The sequence below is a fragment of the Astyanax mexicanus genome, chromosome 7 (genome assembly GCF_023375975.1).
Source record: "Astyanax mexicanus isolate ESR-SI-001 chromosome 7, AstMex3_surface, whole genome shotgun sequence".
Taxonomy (NCBI): Eukaryota; Metazoa; Chordata; class Actinopteri; order Characiformes; family Acestrorhamphidae; genus Astyanax; species Astyanax mexicanus.
Genome location: NC_064414.1, coordinates 16,104,774 through 16,124,206, shown reverse-complemented (window position 1 = coordinate 16,124,206; position 19,433 = coordinate 16,104,774). Strand labels below are relative to the sequence as shown.

At 37.9% G+C, this 19,433-nt stretch overlaps 1 protein-coding gene across 3 annotated transcripts in view; it reads left to right on the top strand.

The window, feature by feature from the left end:
- The first annotated feature begins 4,014 nt into the window (after positions 1-4,014).
- The window catches only part of col21a1 (collagen, type XXI, alpha 1), a 53,216-nt gene continuing 37,797 nt past the window's right edge, over positions 4,015-19,433 (top strand). For 2 of the 3 annotated variants that reach the window (XM_022663869.2, XM_049481091.1), the window contains exons 1-9: positions 4,015-4,185; positions 6,621-6,752; positions 6,929-7,489; positions 8,494-8,659; positions 8,746-8,974; positions 10,140-10,313; positions 10,799-10,876; positions 13,545-13,628; positions 14,017-14,079. In XM_022663869.2, coding sequence (XP_022519590.2) covers positions 4,176-4,185; positions 6,621-6,752; positions 6,929-7,489; positions 8,494-8,659; positions 8,746-8,974; positions 10,140-10,313; positions 10,799-10,876; positions 13,545-13,628; positions 14,017-14,079 — 1,497 coding nt within the window. In that variant the 5' untranslated portion in view covers positions 4,015-4,175. The remainder of the gene's footprint in view (positions 4,186-6,620; positions 6,753-6,928; positions 7,490-8,493; positions 8,660-8,745; positions 8,975-10,139; positions 10,314-10,798; positions 10,877-13,544; positions 13,629-14,016; positions 14,080-19,433) is intronic. The other variant, XM_049481092.1, reaches the window with a different exon arrangement.

The following is a 19,433-nucleotide window of genomic DNA, read 5'->3' as shown; positions in this document are numbered from 1 at the left end:
GATCTGAATACTCCTAACTACTTTTTACTGACTTACTGAAGCACAAAATTGGTTTGGTAACCTCATTGAGCTTTGAACTTCATAGCCAGGTGTATCCAATCATGAGAAAAGGTATTTAAGGTGGCCAATTGCAAGTTCTCCTCTGAAGAGTGGCATCATGGACTCATCAAAACAACTCTCAAATGATCTAAAAACAAAGATTGTTCAACATAGTTGTTCAGGGGAAGGATACAAAAAGTTGTCTCAGAGATTTAACCTGTCAGTTTCCACTGTGAGGAACATAGTAAGGAAGTGGAAGAGCACAGGGACAGTTCTTGTTAAGACCAGACGTGGCAGGCCAAGAAAAATATCAGAAAGGCAGAGAAGAAGAATGGTGAGAACAGTCAAGGACAATCCACAGACCACCTCCAAAGAGCTGCAGCATCATCTTGCTGTAGATGGTGTCACTGTGCATCGATCAACAATACAGCGCACTTTGCACAAGGAGAAGCTGTATGGGAGAGTGATGCGAAAGAAGCCATTTCTGCAAGCACGCCACAAACAGAGTCGCCTGAGGTGTGCTTTTGCACCGGTCAAATTTTGGTTTAATGCATGTTGCACATTTTCTGTTAGTACAATAAACCTCATTTCAATCCTGAAATATTATTTAGAAATAAAAATGATTAAGATTAATAGGGGTGGCCAAACTTTTTCATATGACTGTATACATTGGTATGAAAATATTTGGCCACCAAACTTGATTTTTGTAGCAGATGAACACAATGATATTTTAGAAGTGAAATGAAGTTTATAGGATTTACAGAAAATCTCCAATAATTATTTAAACTAAATTAGGCAGGTGCATAAATTTGGGCACATCAACATAAAAATGTTATCAATATTTTGTAGATCCTCCTCTAAACTCTTCCTATAGATTCCAATGAGAGTCTGGTTGAAGGTATTTTGGATCATTCTTCTTTACAAAACGGCTCCAGTTCAGTCAGGTTTGATGGTTTCTGATCATAAACAGCCTGCTTTAAATCACACCACAGATTTTTGATAATATTCAGGTCTGGGGACTGAGATGATCATTCCAGAATGTTGTACTTGTTCCTTTGCATGAATACCATAGTAGATTTAGCAGTGTTTTTTTTCCAGCATTGGTGCAACTTCAATTTTTTTCACTGGTTCTTGTTCCAAGCGTAGTTATCTCTGTTACAGTATACACAGCGTGTGTTGCACTTGTACTTGTGTTGTACTTACTATAGTGGTTATGTTCTAATTATGCAAAAAGTGGGTGAAGTGGGTGTAAAGTGGGAGTGAAGTGTCTGCTTTATCCAGATGTGTACAATATTTAGCAAGTTAAGTAGGTGGTTTGGGCAGCTGTGTGTTATGTTTGGACTAAAAAAAAAAACCCATATAATTCCAGAAGTTGGGTTTAAGCCAACTCAATAAAACTGTAATATTATGATATCAAGACAAAATGCTTAAGTAGTTGTTCCAGTTGAAACTCTTCTGGATAATCCTTACAAATCTTTACAAACAGAGAGGAAAATGAAAAAGGAGAAAAGGATGAGAGGGATGGATGAGGGTGAGGAAAATATCAAACAACTAACATGGAGGAGTTCTGTTTCACCTTAGTTCAGTTTTTAGGATACTGGGCAAAGGATCCAGTCTAATATTACGATATGGAGGCAAAATACTTCAGTAGAAGTGTAGAAAAGTGCTAAACTGTATATTCATATTGTTGCAGTGTTTTTTTTCCAGGCACTGTTTAATAGTATTGAACTAGGGAAATGTTTGGGAAATGTTCTCTAGTCTGTCTGTCTGTCTGTATAAGACTCCATCAGTCTCAGCACAGTTAGCAGGCAGTGCAGTGTTCCCTCATAACGCTGCACCAATTCCTTCCATGGAAACTCTTATGATTTCTCTCCGTCTCTCCTTCTCTTTCTCTCCTTGTCAGTCCAATCTCTTGTTTCAGCTAGACATCACACTAATCTGCAGAGCTCACCGCAGGAGTCATCATGCTAATTGCTGTTTACTGCTCTGCCAGGCAAAGTGGGGGCGCTGGTGTACCCCAGGTTTCAGAGTAAACATGCTCCAATAAAGAATATTAGTGCAGTACATTCTTTTCATGAAGAGGCAACCCACATGAAATACCCATGCTGCAGCACATGACCGCCTGTTTTATGTATCCAGCCCTGCTACTGTGTTCTTCATTATAGTATTTACTTTCCTCTACATCCCATCAACATCCCATGTTTACTCAGGCACACGAATCCTCAGCATGTCCAAACTACACAAACGGCACAATGAGTTTATCATTTTTGCTGTCACACCCCACCATACAGGAAACAAGCCTGACCCTCACCTCAGTCATGACTTGTCAGATTGTTAAACCCAGTGGAATATGCAGTCCTGCAAAGCCAGCTGTATCTTTCAATTTATCAGGAATCTGCTGAGAGGACTCTCCAGAACATGTGCAGAGAGTCCAGTTTTCCAGACGCTCGCCTTTAAACGCATGGAGCGCTGCACCCCGATCCTCTGATTACAGATTCGTCAGGGGGGCAGCTGCTCTGGCAGGGTCAGCAGGTGGGCCTGTGCAGAAGGGAACGCTGGGACTTCAGCTTTCCACAGAGCGATCACAGGAAGCGAGTGGCAGGATTTGGGAAGAAGATCAAGACCAGCAGAGTAAGCGAAGTTCCTTCACTGCAGCATCTGAACAGTTGGGTCCTGGGAGAGCAGAGTAAATACGCATGCTTAATCTGCTTCCTCCCGGACTCCAGCACACTTTCATACAGCCCAGCGCTGAAGCACTGCAGGACCGGCCCCGGGGGACGTGGGTGATGACTCGGTAGAATTTGAGAAGACGGAGGCATTGGGTCTGTGGGTGGAGAAGTGAACAGAGCTTTTTCTCTCTGGCATGTTCATCATCTCCACATGTCTGTTCAATCAAGCAGCGTCTAACAGGAATATGATTTGTGCAGGATTCTTTAGATAAGCCTTTCTGGTAGCTCTCCTGTAATCCTGTAATGCTGCCCTTTTTGCACATTAGTAAGTACTAGTGCTAATCAAATTGCAATTTATCAAAAAGATCGTAAAATATACATAAAGCATGAATGCATATTAAATTTACATTTGCGGAATTAGAGTTTTGAGAACTTATTCTGCATGATGATCCATCATCTGCGTTTGTATATAAATGCATGTCGTTTACAGTGATGCAATTCAGTCCTTCAATCCAAAATGTATGGTTATGCTTTCCACATGAGTAAATATGTTTTTTTTTTTATTTGTGATTTATGATTGTTAACATGACACTCAGGGAAATTGCAGTCAAAAGGATCATTAAACAGTATAAATATCATGGGTCTGCCAAACATTTTTTTGTCCCATGACAGTTTTTCAGAACAAGAGTTCACTGCCTATTATAAGCAGCATATTTCTGATGTCCAAAAATCACAGCAAGCTTTTTATGCTCAAAAGCAGTTAAATTACCAAAACTCTCTATACTTTTTTAGAACCTTGTTGTTCTTGATCATGTCAACTTTAAAAAGTGACACAAGTTAAAATAATATGTAGGCAACAGTCGGGTTCCCTGTCCACTCATCAGTCAGTGTACAGTATGTCATGTAAAAAATAAAGATCAAATGAATAGGAAAATCACATACAGACAGCAAAACAATTTTATTCACTTTTTTTATTACAGGAACCCTCACACAATGTTTATTGCCTCTATTAGCAGAACTAATCCCAGTCCTCATAGTTAAAATAGATCTTCTCAGCAGTACCATTGTTCTCTATCTGTATTTAAAAAATGTGGTTTGAGTCTCTTTTGCAATGTTTTATAAAGATTTTCTTATCCTTATCTGAGTGTGTTTCCACCCCTTGGTAATTGAAAGTGGCTGTCAGCCAGAGAGAGAGAGGAGGAAGAGAGAGAGGAGAAAGAGAGTGAGAAGAAAGAGAGAGAGAGGAGAAAGAGAGAGAGAGAAAGGGAGAGAGAGAGAAAGGGAGAGTGAGAGAGAGAGTTGGAAAGTAGATGGAGAGGGCAGGCCCAGTCACTGGAGGAACATCTGTGACTCCACAGCCTCCCCAAATCCACCTCCTTCAGTCTAGTGCTTCGCAAAACCCTGGCCATGGAACACCTATGAGGGCGTAACGGGGACTTCATTCAGCAGGAGTTCCACTCCTCACACATGAGTTCTGGTAAACCTCTCGCCTTTCTCTATTAAACTATTGAGATTTTTAATTGCACGTCCTCTGTGGTCTGGCGCTGTGTGAGTTCTGTTTCATTCACACTTTGTTCTCGACTTTGTTCAACTGCAGCTGAAAAAAATCTGCACAATGTTTCATGTCTGATTCTGCTATCATAGATGAGATAATGAGCACCGGTGGAAAAGTCATCTGGAACTTCTTGAGCAATACTGACTGGTTTTGTTTGCAAAGTTGTATGTGCAGCATTTTAAACGTGTTCTTCGGTCGCAGTAAATGAAGCATGCTCAGGTCTCTGTGTTCTGCATTCAGTTTTAATGGCTTTGCAGAATATTGAGAATGTAGATTTCCATATTCTGACCGTCTGCACAGAGGCTGCATACTGAAGACATTAGGAATAGTTATCAGTCCCCTGTTTATACCGCTGTCAGATATCAGGAATGAATGGAATGGTTTAACTGTTTGTAGTATTGCTGCAGGGTGTGTTATGTGTGACTCTGAGAAGCATTAGTAGTTTAGTATTGAGGAGAGTTGTGAAGAATGGCAGTCAGAAAGGGGGATCCCTGACGTGGACAGAATGTTACCCTGTAAAGCCGTGCAAAGTGTGAGGAATGATAGAAACCCCCTGGCTAGTCAGAACAGTTTAGTCCTCAGTAAGATGCTGGTTTATGGATTTGATTATTGGAAATCTATTCAGTGGGTGTTCTGATCGAGTGTTTTGGTTCATGCTTGGTGTCTAAGGTATTTCTGAAGGTATAATAATTATACTGCAATGAGCGTTTCTAAATCAGCCTTTATAGTTAAACATACTGTATATATCCAAAAGCTAAGAACATTTGGGGAAAAACTATTATTTTACATTCTTGGTATTTTTTAAACATTTAATCTACCCCACATTGCTTAAAATAACTGAATGAGTGTAATGTTACTGCTGAGCAGTTAGCACTTTTAGCAATACCTCATCTGGAGAACAGGGAGGAATCAGCTGTTCAACAAGGGTTTCCTGTCTCCCACATCTATTTGGACGAAACCCACTAGGCTGAAATAAATCTTAAACAAGTATCCCTGCAAACAAGAGGAATTACTCACCACCAAATTCCACAGAGATTTCCATGTCATGTTTTGGATGATGCATGCCGAGGATACATTCGCGTGAATCTAAGGGTGTAATTCTTATTGCGGCATGAAATATTTAAACACTTCGCATTCCATCTTTGTTACTGTTCCTCTGTCTACATGATGTTGACCTGGGAAAGGAACCGTAAAGTGTCTGGAGAGCCCCTATAACTTCAGAGGTCAATGAAAGGGTTATAGAGCAGAGAGAGAAAAATGCCATATGGTAAGAGGCAGCAGCGGCCAGCAGACACATATGTAAAGCTAGATCTGGTGGAGTTTAGTTCACAGTTAGACCCGCATCACAAAGTGCAGTCCGCCGAGGACAGACTAACGTTGCATAACCGCGACGTCAAATCAAGCGTATTCTGCTTTTTTTGGACCTGAGTTGCTTTGACTTTGTCATGAGTACATATGTTTGGTCACTGTCCAGAACTGGAAATTCACTGTCTGACACTGTAAATGGATTCCATGTGCGATTGGCAGTGAAGTAGAAATATCCAGTTCTGAGGAAAGGCGAGTAGGAGGGTCTATGGGTCGTGCAAACAGCGGTGGGTTCCAGATTACTCCCCCCACACTGGGATTTGGGAAAGCACTGGAACGAAAGGCCAGCTCCGTCATGGCAGTGTAATTCTATGTAGGTTCATGCTAAAATCTTGAGGTCAAAGAGCGGAAAACCCCCATTTATACGAAACAGCAAACACACTCTGCAAAGCAGGAAAAGGCCTAAGAGTTTGATCACTGTTGCATTTACCCGTATCTTTCTGTTAGCAAAGCCGGTTACTACATTTAAAAACAGCTCATCTTTGTCTGACCATAGAAAGAGGTATCGTCATGCCAACAGCGCAAACCCACTTGTTTTCTCTGATATCTGTTACTCATTTATCGCTGTGCTTTTGCAATGTCTGAAATCCTGCCTCGTTGTGGAAACAGCAATAAAATATATGGTTTCCCCAAGAAGCCAAAATCAGATAAAGCCTTTAAAAATGCAATTCTGGTTCCATTTATGTTAGCCAAACCATGTTCACTCTCTGCAACCACTGGGTAACCAATGCTGGACGTTATTCAATATTATTTAACGGAACATAAATCATCTTGCAGGCTTCAACCAGTCTCTGCATTTCTTTGTTTGCATTTAATATACCTGGTAATTAACAATCCTGTTTGTTGGCATGCAGCCTATTAATCTGTGTCTTTGTGAAACATAAATAGCATGCTGTTCATATAACAACCATCATAAACTCTGCTTTAACATCCACAAGAGGTCAATTGTATTGTATTTAAGAAATGCATGTCTTGTCTTCATTTTTCTTCAGGTGCAAAAACTGGAGCTTGGCACTTCAGGAACATGGGTTGCAAAACAAGATCCATGCATTTTGTCTTTTGGTGTCTGTGCTTCATGCTCCTTACCTTATTTTGCACAGCACAGGATGAGGACATGAGATTAAGTAAGACGCTTCTCTCATCCCCATTACCATTGCATGTCTCGGATAACATCATCTAATTATTTGTGTTAATCAAGTGATTCAAATTCTGTTTTTCTGTATTGTAGTGTTAATTAATTCTGTTCTCATTGAAACACAGAGGATAAAGATATCATGTTGGCGTTTCCTCCCGTTTCCAGGTTGCAGAACGGCACCGAGTGATTTAGTATTCATAGTTGATGGCTCGTGGAGTGTGGATGACACCAACTTTGAGATAGTCAAGTGGTGGCTGGTGAACATCACCACAAGCTTCAATATTGGTCAGAAGTTCACCCAGATCGGGGTGGTCCAGTACAGCGATGACCCCGTGTTACATATACCGCTGGGGAAACACCACTCAGTCAGAGACCTCATCAAAGCTATGGAATCTATTGATTACATGGGGGGCAACACCAACACAGGAAAAGCCATCAAGTTTGCCAACGACAAGTTGTTTGCCCTTTCTGAACGAGCTCCGAACGGAGTCGCAAAAATTGCTGTGGTTTTGACGGATGGGAAATCACAAGACGGAGTGCAGGAAGCCGCAGAGGCTGCGAGGAAAAAAGGGATAATCCTCTTTGCAATCGGTGTCGGGTCTCAGACTGAAGAGTCAGAGCTGATGGAAATTGCCAACAAGCCATCCTCAACTTATGTCTTCTATGTGGAAGACTATAAAGCCATCTCCAAGATCCGTGAAGTAATCCGGCAGAAGCTGTGTGAAGGTAAGCTTTTGCTGCGTACTGAAACTGGCACCCTCTGTGTAATGTTTTTCATACAAATTCACATTAAATTACACAGTTTTATGGGTCTGGGCCTTCTTAGAGGAAGAGAGTTTGTTACCTCTCTGCAGTCAACCTGATTTATATCACCTCCCAGCATGAGCTATAGGCCTAATTTGATCTTGATTTACACTTCAGAAAATTCAGGTGTTCTCCGCTTCACCTGGCTCCAGCAGTCAACGTCAGAAGCTGCTGAGTGAAATTCCCAGAACATCTAGCATAAATAACTGCTTGATGCTGTAGCAGAAACTGCTAGAAGTGGTTCTGGTTATGTAAGGGATGTTAGACAAGTAGAGTTTATATTAATTTTGTACAAAACTCCTATCAATCTGCTTGCTTCATTCACTCCTTGTGCAAGCTGAATTGTGACAATCTGCTCTATTATTGGAGTATGATAGAAACAGTCAGACTTTGTTGTAAAACTGTGGAAAAGGAGACGTTATCAAATGCCAAAGTTTTACATTTATTGAAACTTCTGGGGAAAACCCTTTTCCCAAGGCAACTGTCTGTTCTAAGTATAGAGTACTCAGCAGTGACTTTAAAAGAACTTGTTGTACTACAGAGATTCTGTAGTATTTTTGGACACTGTCAGAGTAAAAGATTAAGATATGTTTTTGAATTGATGGTCATTTCTTGTATTATTTCTTTCTTCTTCTTCTTTTTTTTACAATGCTTGGGATGTTCTTTAGACAGCCTGCATATTTGTGAAATGTCCAGGGTTGCGTGCCAAGATTTTTTACTACAGATTCTTTACTTGAGTCCAAGGCTAATCGAAATAAAGGCCAGCATTCCTAGAATGTTTAATGTTTCCCAACTATTTGTCCTGGCAGTACAGGAAATATCATTTCAATATCAAAGAACAATAAAAGCTTATTACATTTAACAAATGAACAACGCTCTAAATGCTTTTAATTGGAGTAAAACCGTTCTCCTCTAATAAACCACAGAGACTGTGTGTCCCACAAAGATCCCGATAGACTCTCGGGATGAGAAGGGATTTGATATTCTGCTGCACCTGAACTTGGCCAAGAAAACTAAAAGGACACAAGGATCATTTTATGGAACCAAAGCTTACCAAGTGACATCCCGAGTGGATCTGAGTGAGAACACCAGGTACTGTTCTAAGAGCTGCTTTACAGTTTACAATTATTTCAAATACATCCAGTCCTATTAAATTCAAATCATGTTAATATTTATAGGACTTTATTTCCCGACGGGCTTCCACCATCGTATGTGTTTGTGGCCACGCTTAAGTATAAGGGCTCTGTGCTGACGGAGGAGTGGGATCTGTGGCGGATACAGACGACAGACGAGAGGCCGCAGATGGCTGTCACTCTAAACGGCTTGGATAAAACAGTCATGTTCACAACTACAAGCAAAGCACCAAGCGGAATACAGACAGTAGTTTTCACAAAGTCTCCAGCGAGGGTAATTATGTAACAGCACACATTCCTATAAATGAACAATAAATTAACCTCTATTTTCTGTTCCAAGTAAAGTTTTCTATTTGTGTATTTAAGAGGGAAACAGCAGCTTGGCCACGTCAGATTATTCTTCTAACAGAACATTTTGGGAACTAGATTTTCAGCGTATTTATTAAATCTGAATTAAAATGCGTGTCTACAAAGTGGCACTTCTCATACAATGCTATTTATTACTCAGATCAAATGATATGGTCATATATATTCTTGTTTGTGCCAGAAACACACTTGCAATGTTTTTCAGCCTGTAGCACTACTTTAAAGAATATTAGTGTTTACTATATATTACAGTGGTTTATAACAAAGAATTTGGTTTCTTATTCTGTCGCACAATCATAAGATTCGATTTATATACAATAATTACCACTTAAGCATAGATGACAAAATTGTGACACATCTCTGATTCAGTTTAAAGTAATGTAAATATGTTAGATTCTGGTTTTGTTGTAAATGAATGCCTTCAGGGTCAGGATTATGAATGAGCATATTGCGGTAAAAAGCATTTTACTGTCGTAATAATTAGTCAGGAGACATGGCCCCTATTTTCTGTTGTTGTAAAACTTCTAGAGACTTAAAAAAACTGCTGTTTGTCTTTTGCCCAATTCAGTCAATCAAACCACTGCAAGCAAGAGCACAAATACAAATGTTGAACTATTCAAGCAGCATTGTGTTCAGTCGGGAAATGTAATTGGTGCTTTTAGTCACCACTACAGGACAGGCTTTTCTGGGCAAGCTGAGCGAAACAGAAATGTCTCTGAAAGTGAAAGAAGCATGTGGGCTGAGGCGGTAATATTATAGAATATAACACTTTACACAGTGTCATACAGCATAAATCAATTCCTAGAAGACTTTACCCAATGTTATAAAAGCAGCATACTGAGCCCAGACATGCTAATTATAATCCCTAGTACGAGTCAGTGGACCATCACAGTGATTTCACAGCAGTTATTTGAAGGCAAAACTTCTTTCTTTAATTAGCACTCCCTCCGTTCCGTCATCAGTACATCAGAACAACTTCAAACCCATTAGTATAACTAACTGTTTCAAATCACACTTTTCAAAAACTATTAAAACTCTGTTGGTCTTAATCTGTGTTGTATGTCTGAACACAGAAACTGTTTGATGAGAAATGGCATCAGCTGCGTCTCCTGGTAACGGAGGATGATGTCACTCTTTATGTTGATGACCTGGAAATTGAAACTCTGGTGTTGGAACCCCCTATTGGCATTTTCATCAATGGCAAGACACAAGTTGGTAAATACGTCAGTAAAGAAACAACTGTACCGGTAAGTTTACTATCATTTTTTTCCTATAATTGCATGGATATAGCTGTGGTTGGAATATCATGCCAATATTGGGTAGTTATTTCTTTGATTTTTGATTTTTGAGAATGAGAACAACATACATCTTTATATTGAAGAAACTGAAATCTACACAGGGTTACACTGTGTACTTGACATTCTAATCCTTTTTTTGAATATCCTGTCTGTTTCTTTTGTTTGATGAAGAAGAGAACCCTATATTGCATTGTGTTTAATTCAGCACTCAATCTTGTCTTACAAACACAGTATCATATAATTAACAAATAAGCAAAAAATCTAATGTTACAAATATGTGTTCTATTGATGAGTTTAAAACTTTGTAATTGATGCTACATTGATACTAAACATTAGATGATTAGATTGTTTTTCTTAACATGATTAAACAGATTTTCTACCTACAGAGTAACTTGTTTATTAATAATCAATTTACTGCAATTATTCCTGAACAGTTTGAAATACAGAAACTGAGGATCTACTGTGACCCTGAGCAGAATAACAGAGAGACTGCTTGTGAAATACCTGGAGTTGTGAGTACAAGAATCTTGGATGTTCCTATTTTGGCCCAGACCAATTTGTTCCAACTATTAATGTCAGATTATTTTTTCCAGTAAAAACATACTGTCATACCAATTATACTTATGTATAAGATTATGTTAACCCAGAAAAATATATTGCTATTAATTTTATTTACATACATTGAGTTTCTTAGCCTTAAAAACATGTCTGTGCTGCTAATTATATTTATCTTTGTCTGCTTTACAACAAATGTCCACCAACCTATCTTCCTCTGTTTCTAATCTACTAACCAAGCTTGCCAATCCAGAACATTTGTCATCTTCCTTCACTGTCCACCGATGTGACTGCAGAGAACAACGCAAAAAATGTTTTTTATTTGAATGACATTGTCATTATGAAACGCTGCATTTGCTTAGTTATAATCAATTGATGCTGATTTGCTGCGTTTTGGCATTTTTTCATTTGTAGGATGGAGAGGTATGTATTTTGGCCAATGGCTTTGCTCGCTTTCAAAAGTAACTGCTAAGCTCATTTTCATCTGCAGAGGTAAGAGTCCCTGTGTTGTTCTTTAAGAGTGGCAAAATACACTGAAGGCAGTTCTTAGCCCTGTTGATTGTGCATTAACGTTTTAGAGGCAGCTTTAATGCCACATCTTAAATGGCTTGACATCCCTGTTAAAGCTTAATTTAAGCTCTCTGCGATTCTCTTTTGGTTCATCACTGTAATGTTTTCTCATAGCAGACAAATCACACTGTTGATAAATCCAAAGACAAGTAGATCTACACTATATTGCCAGAAGTATTGACCTGGCGTGCATATGATATCAACATCTAAATCAATAGGGTTTAATATCAGACAAACCCAGTCTCCCTGAAGCTGCGAGAGTCTCCCGCATTTCGGCAGTGGCTCCCTGATGCCCGCGAGTCACATATAATCTCCCGGAATTCAGAACGAGCGCCCCAAGAGTGCACTGCACACAAATGCGCACACAGGCAACAGACTGAGACAGAGAAAACAGAGAGGGTTCTGATTGGCTTGTTCTCTGCAAAGAGTCTGTGAGACAGCCAATCAGTTTTTTTGTGTGGGCGGGAAGTGTTTTTCCCCCCTCCCGGACGGGAATTGTTCAGTGAGTGAGAGAAAGCAGATCATGGCGGAGGCAGGGAAAGCAGAGGCAGGGCCTTCCAAAAAGAAAAAATATAAAACTCATTTCACCTCTGAATACTCTAAATTTTCTAAACCTTTGGTGTGTGTGCAATTTTTTTTTGTTAGTTTTTTTTTTTGGCCGGGGGGCGTAACCTCCCTGAAATCAACTTTTGCAACCTGGGATGTCTGTAATATGATGAGGGCAGACCCTTTGCAGCTATAACAGCTCCAACTCTTTTGAGAAGGCTTTCAACAAGCTTTAGGAGTGTGTTTATTCTACCTAAAGCTTAATTATAAAGTCAGACAATGAAGTTGGGTGAAAAGGCCTGACTCACAGTCTCCGCTTTAATTCATCTCAAAGGTGTAGCGATTAGTGATTGGTAACTTCAGAGAACATGCCACCACTGGCATGTAAGCTTTACACCACTGCATGCATTGTGTTTGGTAATGCATGCTTTGGATAGAGCTGCTTGACCATGGAAATTCATTCCATGAAGCTCTATCTCTACACTCTACTGTTTGTGAGCCAATCTGAAGCTACATGTACAAGTTTGGAGGTGTGTAGTGATGTAGTGACTCTGCAGAAAGTTGGCTCCTCAGCACACTATGTTTGTCAGCATCCGCTGACCCCGCTCTGTTATTTTACACTGACAGAGCACAGAGTAGCTGTGGTTCCCAGTCTCTTCCACTGTGTTATAATAACACTGACGGTTGGCTGTGGAATATTTTGTAGTGAGTAGTGAAATTTAATGACTGGACTTGTTGCACAGGTTCTGCATCCTATCAAGTCAAGTCAAGTAGTTTTATTGTCAATACTGCATATGTACAGGACATACAGAGAATTGAAATTATGTCACAGCACCACACTGGACTTCAATGAGCTCCTGAGAGCCTGAGAAAGACCCATTCTTTCACTAATGTTTGTAGAAGCAGTCTGCATGATGAGGTAGTTGCTTTCATACACCTGTGGCCATGAAAGTGATTGGCAAACCTGGATTCAATGATTTGATTGCGTGACTGAATACTTTGGCAGTATAGTGTATGTCTGAGATTTAGAAATCACTTTAGTGTTCTGTCCTCAGAGCCAGTTAGCTGACTTTCACTTTGTATTGTAATGTGGGCTGTTTCAGTGCTCCTTGGCCAGGCCATGTATACACTTTGAAATGCAAGCATAATAAATTGTGGTGCGTGGAAATTGGAATTGTGGACTAAATGTCAATATCTGATATTTTGCATTAACATGCCATCAGCATTCATTAAATGGGCAGACTTGCACATCATGCACTAAACCCTAAACCCTATTGTGGAATGAATACAACAGCTAAATCTAAACATCAATGCTAATATATTTAGTTTTAAAGTAGTTATCTGCTGATAATAATATGATTCTGATATGTCTGTGCATCCTGAATGAAAATAGGTTTATAAAAAAAAACACAAGATTGATTGCAATCAGTGCAAACAGTGCTTTTTAAAACTGTAGTTCTTAGAGACAAAATCATAGGTTGATGTGCGATTTATTTGGGTTTCTTTCAGTGTGCTGATGTATCAGATTATATCGACCCAACCCCAGAACCATGTGTCTGCCCTCCTGGGCCACCTGGAGCTCCAGGCCTGAAGGTAAACATTTCCTGTCTTCTGCTTTCTTGAGTGAAATGCTACTGAACAGATCAGAGCCTCTCAAAGGTTAAAAAGATTTGCATGTAGACTCTCACAGCATTTACAAATTACACTTAAGCATTAACATTCACAAAGAAATTTCCCTGAGGAATGTTTGAAGTTTATAAGGTCATGTCTATGCTTGAAAACATGTGCTGCCTTTCAGCAGGTGATCACTGTAAAAGCTAATCAGCTTTCTGACATGCTGGAGGCTTTTCTTTCTCCATGAAATATCACATATCACAGTATAGGCATTATTAAACATTGGACATCTACAGAGATACAGGAAAGAGGACATAATCTTGGTCTTCAATATTTAAAACGTTAATTTTTTTTGTATTATCTTTAGGGAGAGGCAGGAAGAGCCGGAGATCCGGGTAAAGCTGGTCTTGCTGGTGCTGATGGTAAGCCTGTGAGTACTATGCAGTTTAATACCAACCTCAAATCAAGCAACAGCAGCACATACAGTGCTGAGTGTGGGCTAATGAATAAATGATATTTCTTTATTGCTCTGATTGAGTCATGATTGCAACATTGTCAGTTCAAAGAAAGCGATGAAGATTCAGAAACACTTTCAAAAAAGGGAAAGTCCTAACAGTAATGTTGGAGAACTGGCACGGATATTTTAATAACAGGGTTTTGTTTCCTAGTGGGTTTAAAAAAATGACTTTACTCGGGATGGGGAAAATTTTAAGCAGATGAAGCTATTTAAGCTTCATTCCCAGTTCATTTCAAGAAATGAGTGGAAGCTGGTAACAATTTCTGCTTTCTGCTTGTGAGCAGAACTTTAGAAGAACCACAACAGTCTGTCATGTTTTTTTCATGCAGTAGCATTTAAAAGTTCTGATTCAAAATCAAAATTTAAAACATGCAAATCTATGAGATCCCCAGAGGATTTGAGCTCTAAGATAAATCCATCAAGTTCTCAGACTATACTATACAAGCTTTTTATGGCTTGTTCAAAATCTCTGTTATAAACAAGTATAAATTTTGAATCTTTAACCACAGGCTACTCTTAGATGCTCACTAGCACACTGCAAATTAAACAAAATGTTTACAGCTCATAAAAATTATATATTAAAAAAATTAGAGATTTAGGTTAAGATTGAGGTGTAGCAATATGGAAATAGTCATGTTCTTTGAGGTTCACTGAGTAAAAAACTGGCTCTAAGAGTAGTACGCTGTCACACAGAGAAAAACATTCTATATTACACTCTAGAGAATGTACAGTACCATAGCAAGTTCTGCCAAAACATGTATGTACAGCAATCAACTAAAGTTTAATATTTCTGCAAATAATTTATTAGATCTTTTCAAGGGACAACACTATAGAAATGAAACTTGCATATAAGAGTAGGCAGTGTACAGCTTGTATACCAGTATAGATTTACAGTCATCTGACCATGATGCTACCACAACCCTGCTTGACTGTAAGCAAGCAAAAGTTCTCTGTTTACTCCTCACTAGGATGCTGCCACACATGATGGACATGGTTCAGTAATCCATGCTATTGGACTGCTTTTCTTTAGCAAAATGTTTGTAGGCTTTCTTGTGCATCAGCTTCAGAAGAGACTACCTTCTTGTACAGTGCCATGCAGACAGAGTTGATGCAATGTGTGATGTATGGTCTGAGCACTGCAGTCTCAACTTCCACTTCTTTAGTCTCTGCAGCAATGCTGGCAGTACACATGCCAAACTCTGGATATGATGCTGAACATGTAGACCCAAATATATAATTTGCAAAAATGTGATGGTTGTACTAAATTTTATTGGATATGCTCATGCATGTACAATCATTAGGAGCATCAGTTGAATAACAGTAAAATACATCCAAATATTTTTTTAACTGTAATAAATACAGTCTAATAAATACAAAAATAAGGCTCTGATGGATCAATACAAAATATTTTTTTGTATTGAAAGTTAGCTGCTAAACTCAGATTTCACTAAAAGTCTACAAAGGTCACGGATGGACGAAAAAAATAAGAAATGTGATTTTTTTTATCAGCCTCTGCCTACCACAATGCATATATATATATAGCTAGCTCAAAAAAATAGAGAACTCTTCAAAATGATCAGTTTTATCAGGTATATATTTGAGTGTGAACATTATTGTTTTATTCTATAAACTACTAATAGTATTTTTCCTAAATGTCTAACTACAAAACACTGTCATTTAGAGCCTTTATTTGCAAAATATTAGAAATGTTCAAAATAATGAAAAAGATGCAGTGATTCTTTTTGTTGCAGATGCAACAATACTAATGTTTTAAGAGTTCAGAAATCAATATTTGTTGGAAAAACCCTGATGTTTAATTACAGCTTTTACGCGTCTTTGCATCATGCTCTCCACCAGTCTTTCACACTGATTTTATGCCATTCTTGGCACAAAAATGTAAGCAGTTCTGAGTGGCAAATGGAAGCTGGGGTGAATTACATGGAAAGAACAGTTGGAAACAGACTTCTAGAGGCCTTCATCAGTGAGAAGCAAAGAGGAGCCAGGCTGAAGTTTGCAAAAGACCATATGGATTGGACTCTAGTGGACTGGAGGAAGATCATCTTGTCTAAGGAGTCCAATTTTCAGCTTTGCCCAACACGTGGTTGTCTAATAGACAGAGATCTGGAGAAGTGTATAAGCTACAGTGTACTGCACCCACTGTGAAATTTGGTGGAGAATCGTGATGATCTGGGGATGCTTCAGCGAGGCATGAAAAGGGCACCAAAAGCAGTGTGTAAGACTGGTGGAGAGTTGAGTTAAAACATTAGTATTGTTGTTGTTTCTAAATGAATATGAACTTTTGCATGATTTTATGTCTGAAGCACTGCATTGCTTTTGTTATTTCTCATTTTGAGAAATGGCAATTTTGTATTTAGAATTGGAAGAAATGTTTTTAGTAGTTTATAGAGTAAAACAATAATCAGTTTACTCAAATAGTAAAATCACAGAAACGTATCATATATATGTATAAATATATATATATATATATATATATATATATATATATATACTGAGGCAGGAGGAAATGTTTATTTGCACCTCTGGGATATCAGCTAAGCATAACTGGGAAAGCTTTTAAAAGAGGCAGAAGGATACATGGTCTTTATTCTATAAAAGTGCTATACATGTCTCTCAAGAGACTGAAAGCAGATAAAGCATGAAAAGGCTGCAAATGGTTTTGTAGGCGTTTGTAGTTTTGCCATTTTGGCTGCCAATTCAGTTCTCTCGAGTGAAAGGAGAGTTTGACTTAAAAAGTGTGTTGGACTTTAAAGCTAAACTACCCACAAAGGAGAAGTGAAAATTTGGTAAATATGAGGAAACACCTGGATGCTGTATGTTCTAGATTTTCAAGCTGTTTGTGAAGCAATGGCTTATATTTAGCTAATACGTCTTCTTTATGTATACACAAACATTTCTTTACAAATGATCAGACACATCATTTAGAACCATCTATCTAGCTATTCAGCAATAAGTGTATTTTAGCTTGTACAAACAATATATGTCATACAAAAGTAAATATGCCTGCGTGTAAATGTTAATACAATCAAAGTAAATAATGTGTAAATAATCCTGTTATCAACTACATCGCTTGGTTTAATTCCATTTTTGTGCTTCATTAACCTTAAAAAAAACATTAATTGGCCAAAATGGGGCTGGAACAAGAAGGGCACTGGAAATGACTAAATAACCACACTGACATAAGCAATAGCACTATTCACTGTATTAACGCCATTTAAATGTATGTTCTAATATAGTTTATTTTTAGATTTATTATAATAGTTTCTTTTCTATCTACAGTAATAGTTTTGAGTAAAAAATTACTGACCAGATCTTATAAATTCATGAAAAATAATTTGAATGTGTTGTTTCAGTAACTGGTCTTTGGTCTTTGACACAATAACACAATTAGAAAAGAACAGGTTATGCTGAGCTCCAGCTTCTGTATGGATTTATTCAGTTCCAGTAGCAGATCACTTGATCTCATTAAATCATGTATGGGATAGGGGTGTGCCATATCATATCATACACAATAATATCATCAATATTTTGAATATAGTGAACAATATTATACCCTGAAATGTCACCCACCCCTAATTATCACATTATCACAAACTGTCCTCGTTTCCAGTTATATATCTACTAGAGACACGTTATATCTCTTCAGTATCTTATTTTTACTTTAATCCTGGATATATTGAGATTTTTAGAGTGCATTATTAGTACCATGACATTCTGGATCATTGACTTCTGTTACAAATCTGATAAATTCTTGTATTTTCTAATGTCTTATTTAGGGGTGTGCCATATCATATCGTATGCAATAATAAAATGTTATTTATTTTGTTGCAGTAGTGTGCTCTTGAAATATTTTTTGTTATTCAGTATTTTTGTCATATCGCCAAAAGTATCGTTATCGCAAAAATACCATGAAATAGTGTGATATTATTTTAGGGCCATATTGCCCATCCCTACAATGGGATGATACATAATGTAAATATAAAAATATTGCCTTGAAGTGTAAGCTTAATCATGTGGAAATGGTTAATTTACATTCTCAGTGTTCTCAGTTTTAATCACATCACAGACAAAAGTGAATGTAGCGGAAAAAAAAGTCCAGTACGGTGACTTTAACTGGTGGAGTACTGTTAATAGTATATAGCAATGTATTTGTTTTAATCAGAGGTGGAAAAAGTACTGAAAAATTGTAATTAAGGAAAAGTACCTTTACTTTGCTAAAATTCTACTCAAGTAAAAGTACCCATCTAAAATTCTACTCGAGTAAAAGTAAAAGTACCCATCTAAAATTCTACTCGAGTAAAAGTAAAAAGTACTCAATTTAAAATGTACTTTGAGTAAAAGTTACATAGTTACTTTTAATTATTTGATGTAAAAAAGTACAAATCATAAATTAAATAGTTTAATGAACTATTATTCCACATAATAATTTGGATCTTTCAGGCAGTATTTGTTCAGACCACCCCATAAATCATTTTCAAAAACAAGTGGGGTAGGTTTCTATGATCCATTTTTTATCTTTACTGTTATATGTTATGGTCATATAGGTGATTATATACTGTATTTTTATAGTTTTACAGTTCATTATTATTTTTTAACTTGCCATTGCTGTGCTTTAACTGCTATTTACATGTTTTTTTTTACATTTAAGCAGATTGTTTAATGATAAAAATACTCACCACCACAAGCTTTCACAGGTTTGATTGTTAAAGTTTTGAAAGCTGACGGCTCTGTTCGGCGGGGCACATTTTGTATTGCATGAGGATGTTATTGCCTCGTTATTCCACGCGTGAGCATCCGTGCCAATTTATTTCTTATTTTTTTTTAATTCAGACAATTGTTTTTTTTTCCCCCAGCATTTTTTTTACTCAGTAATTGGGAGTTTTCCAATATAGCAAAGTAAATTACCTCTGGTTTTAATTTTATTTAATTGTAATTGTAAAGTTTCTTATACATGTTGCCCAAATAAATGGCTTTATACATTATTTTCCCACAAAGGGTAAAGTGTAACCATACCATGATTATTTGCAAAAGAGTATTTACAATTACTTTCCAGTTACAATTACTTCACTGAATTCAGGTAGGTTGGTAGGTGTGTGCTGAACTGCAAACAGCACTTCTTTTGTCTTTCTTTTAACAATGGTTTTCAGCTTGCCACTCTTCCATAAAGATCAGATTTGTGGAGTGCATGACTTATAGTTTTCCCATGTACAGATTCTCCTACCTGAGCTGTGGAGTTCTGCAGCTTCTCC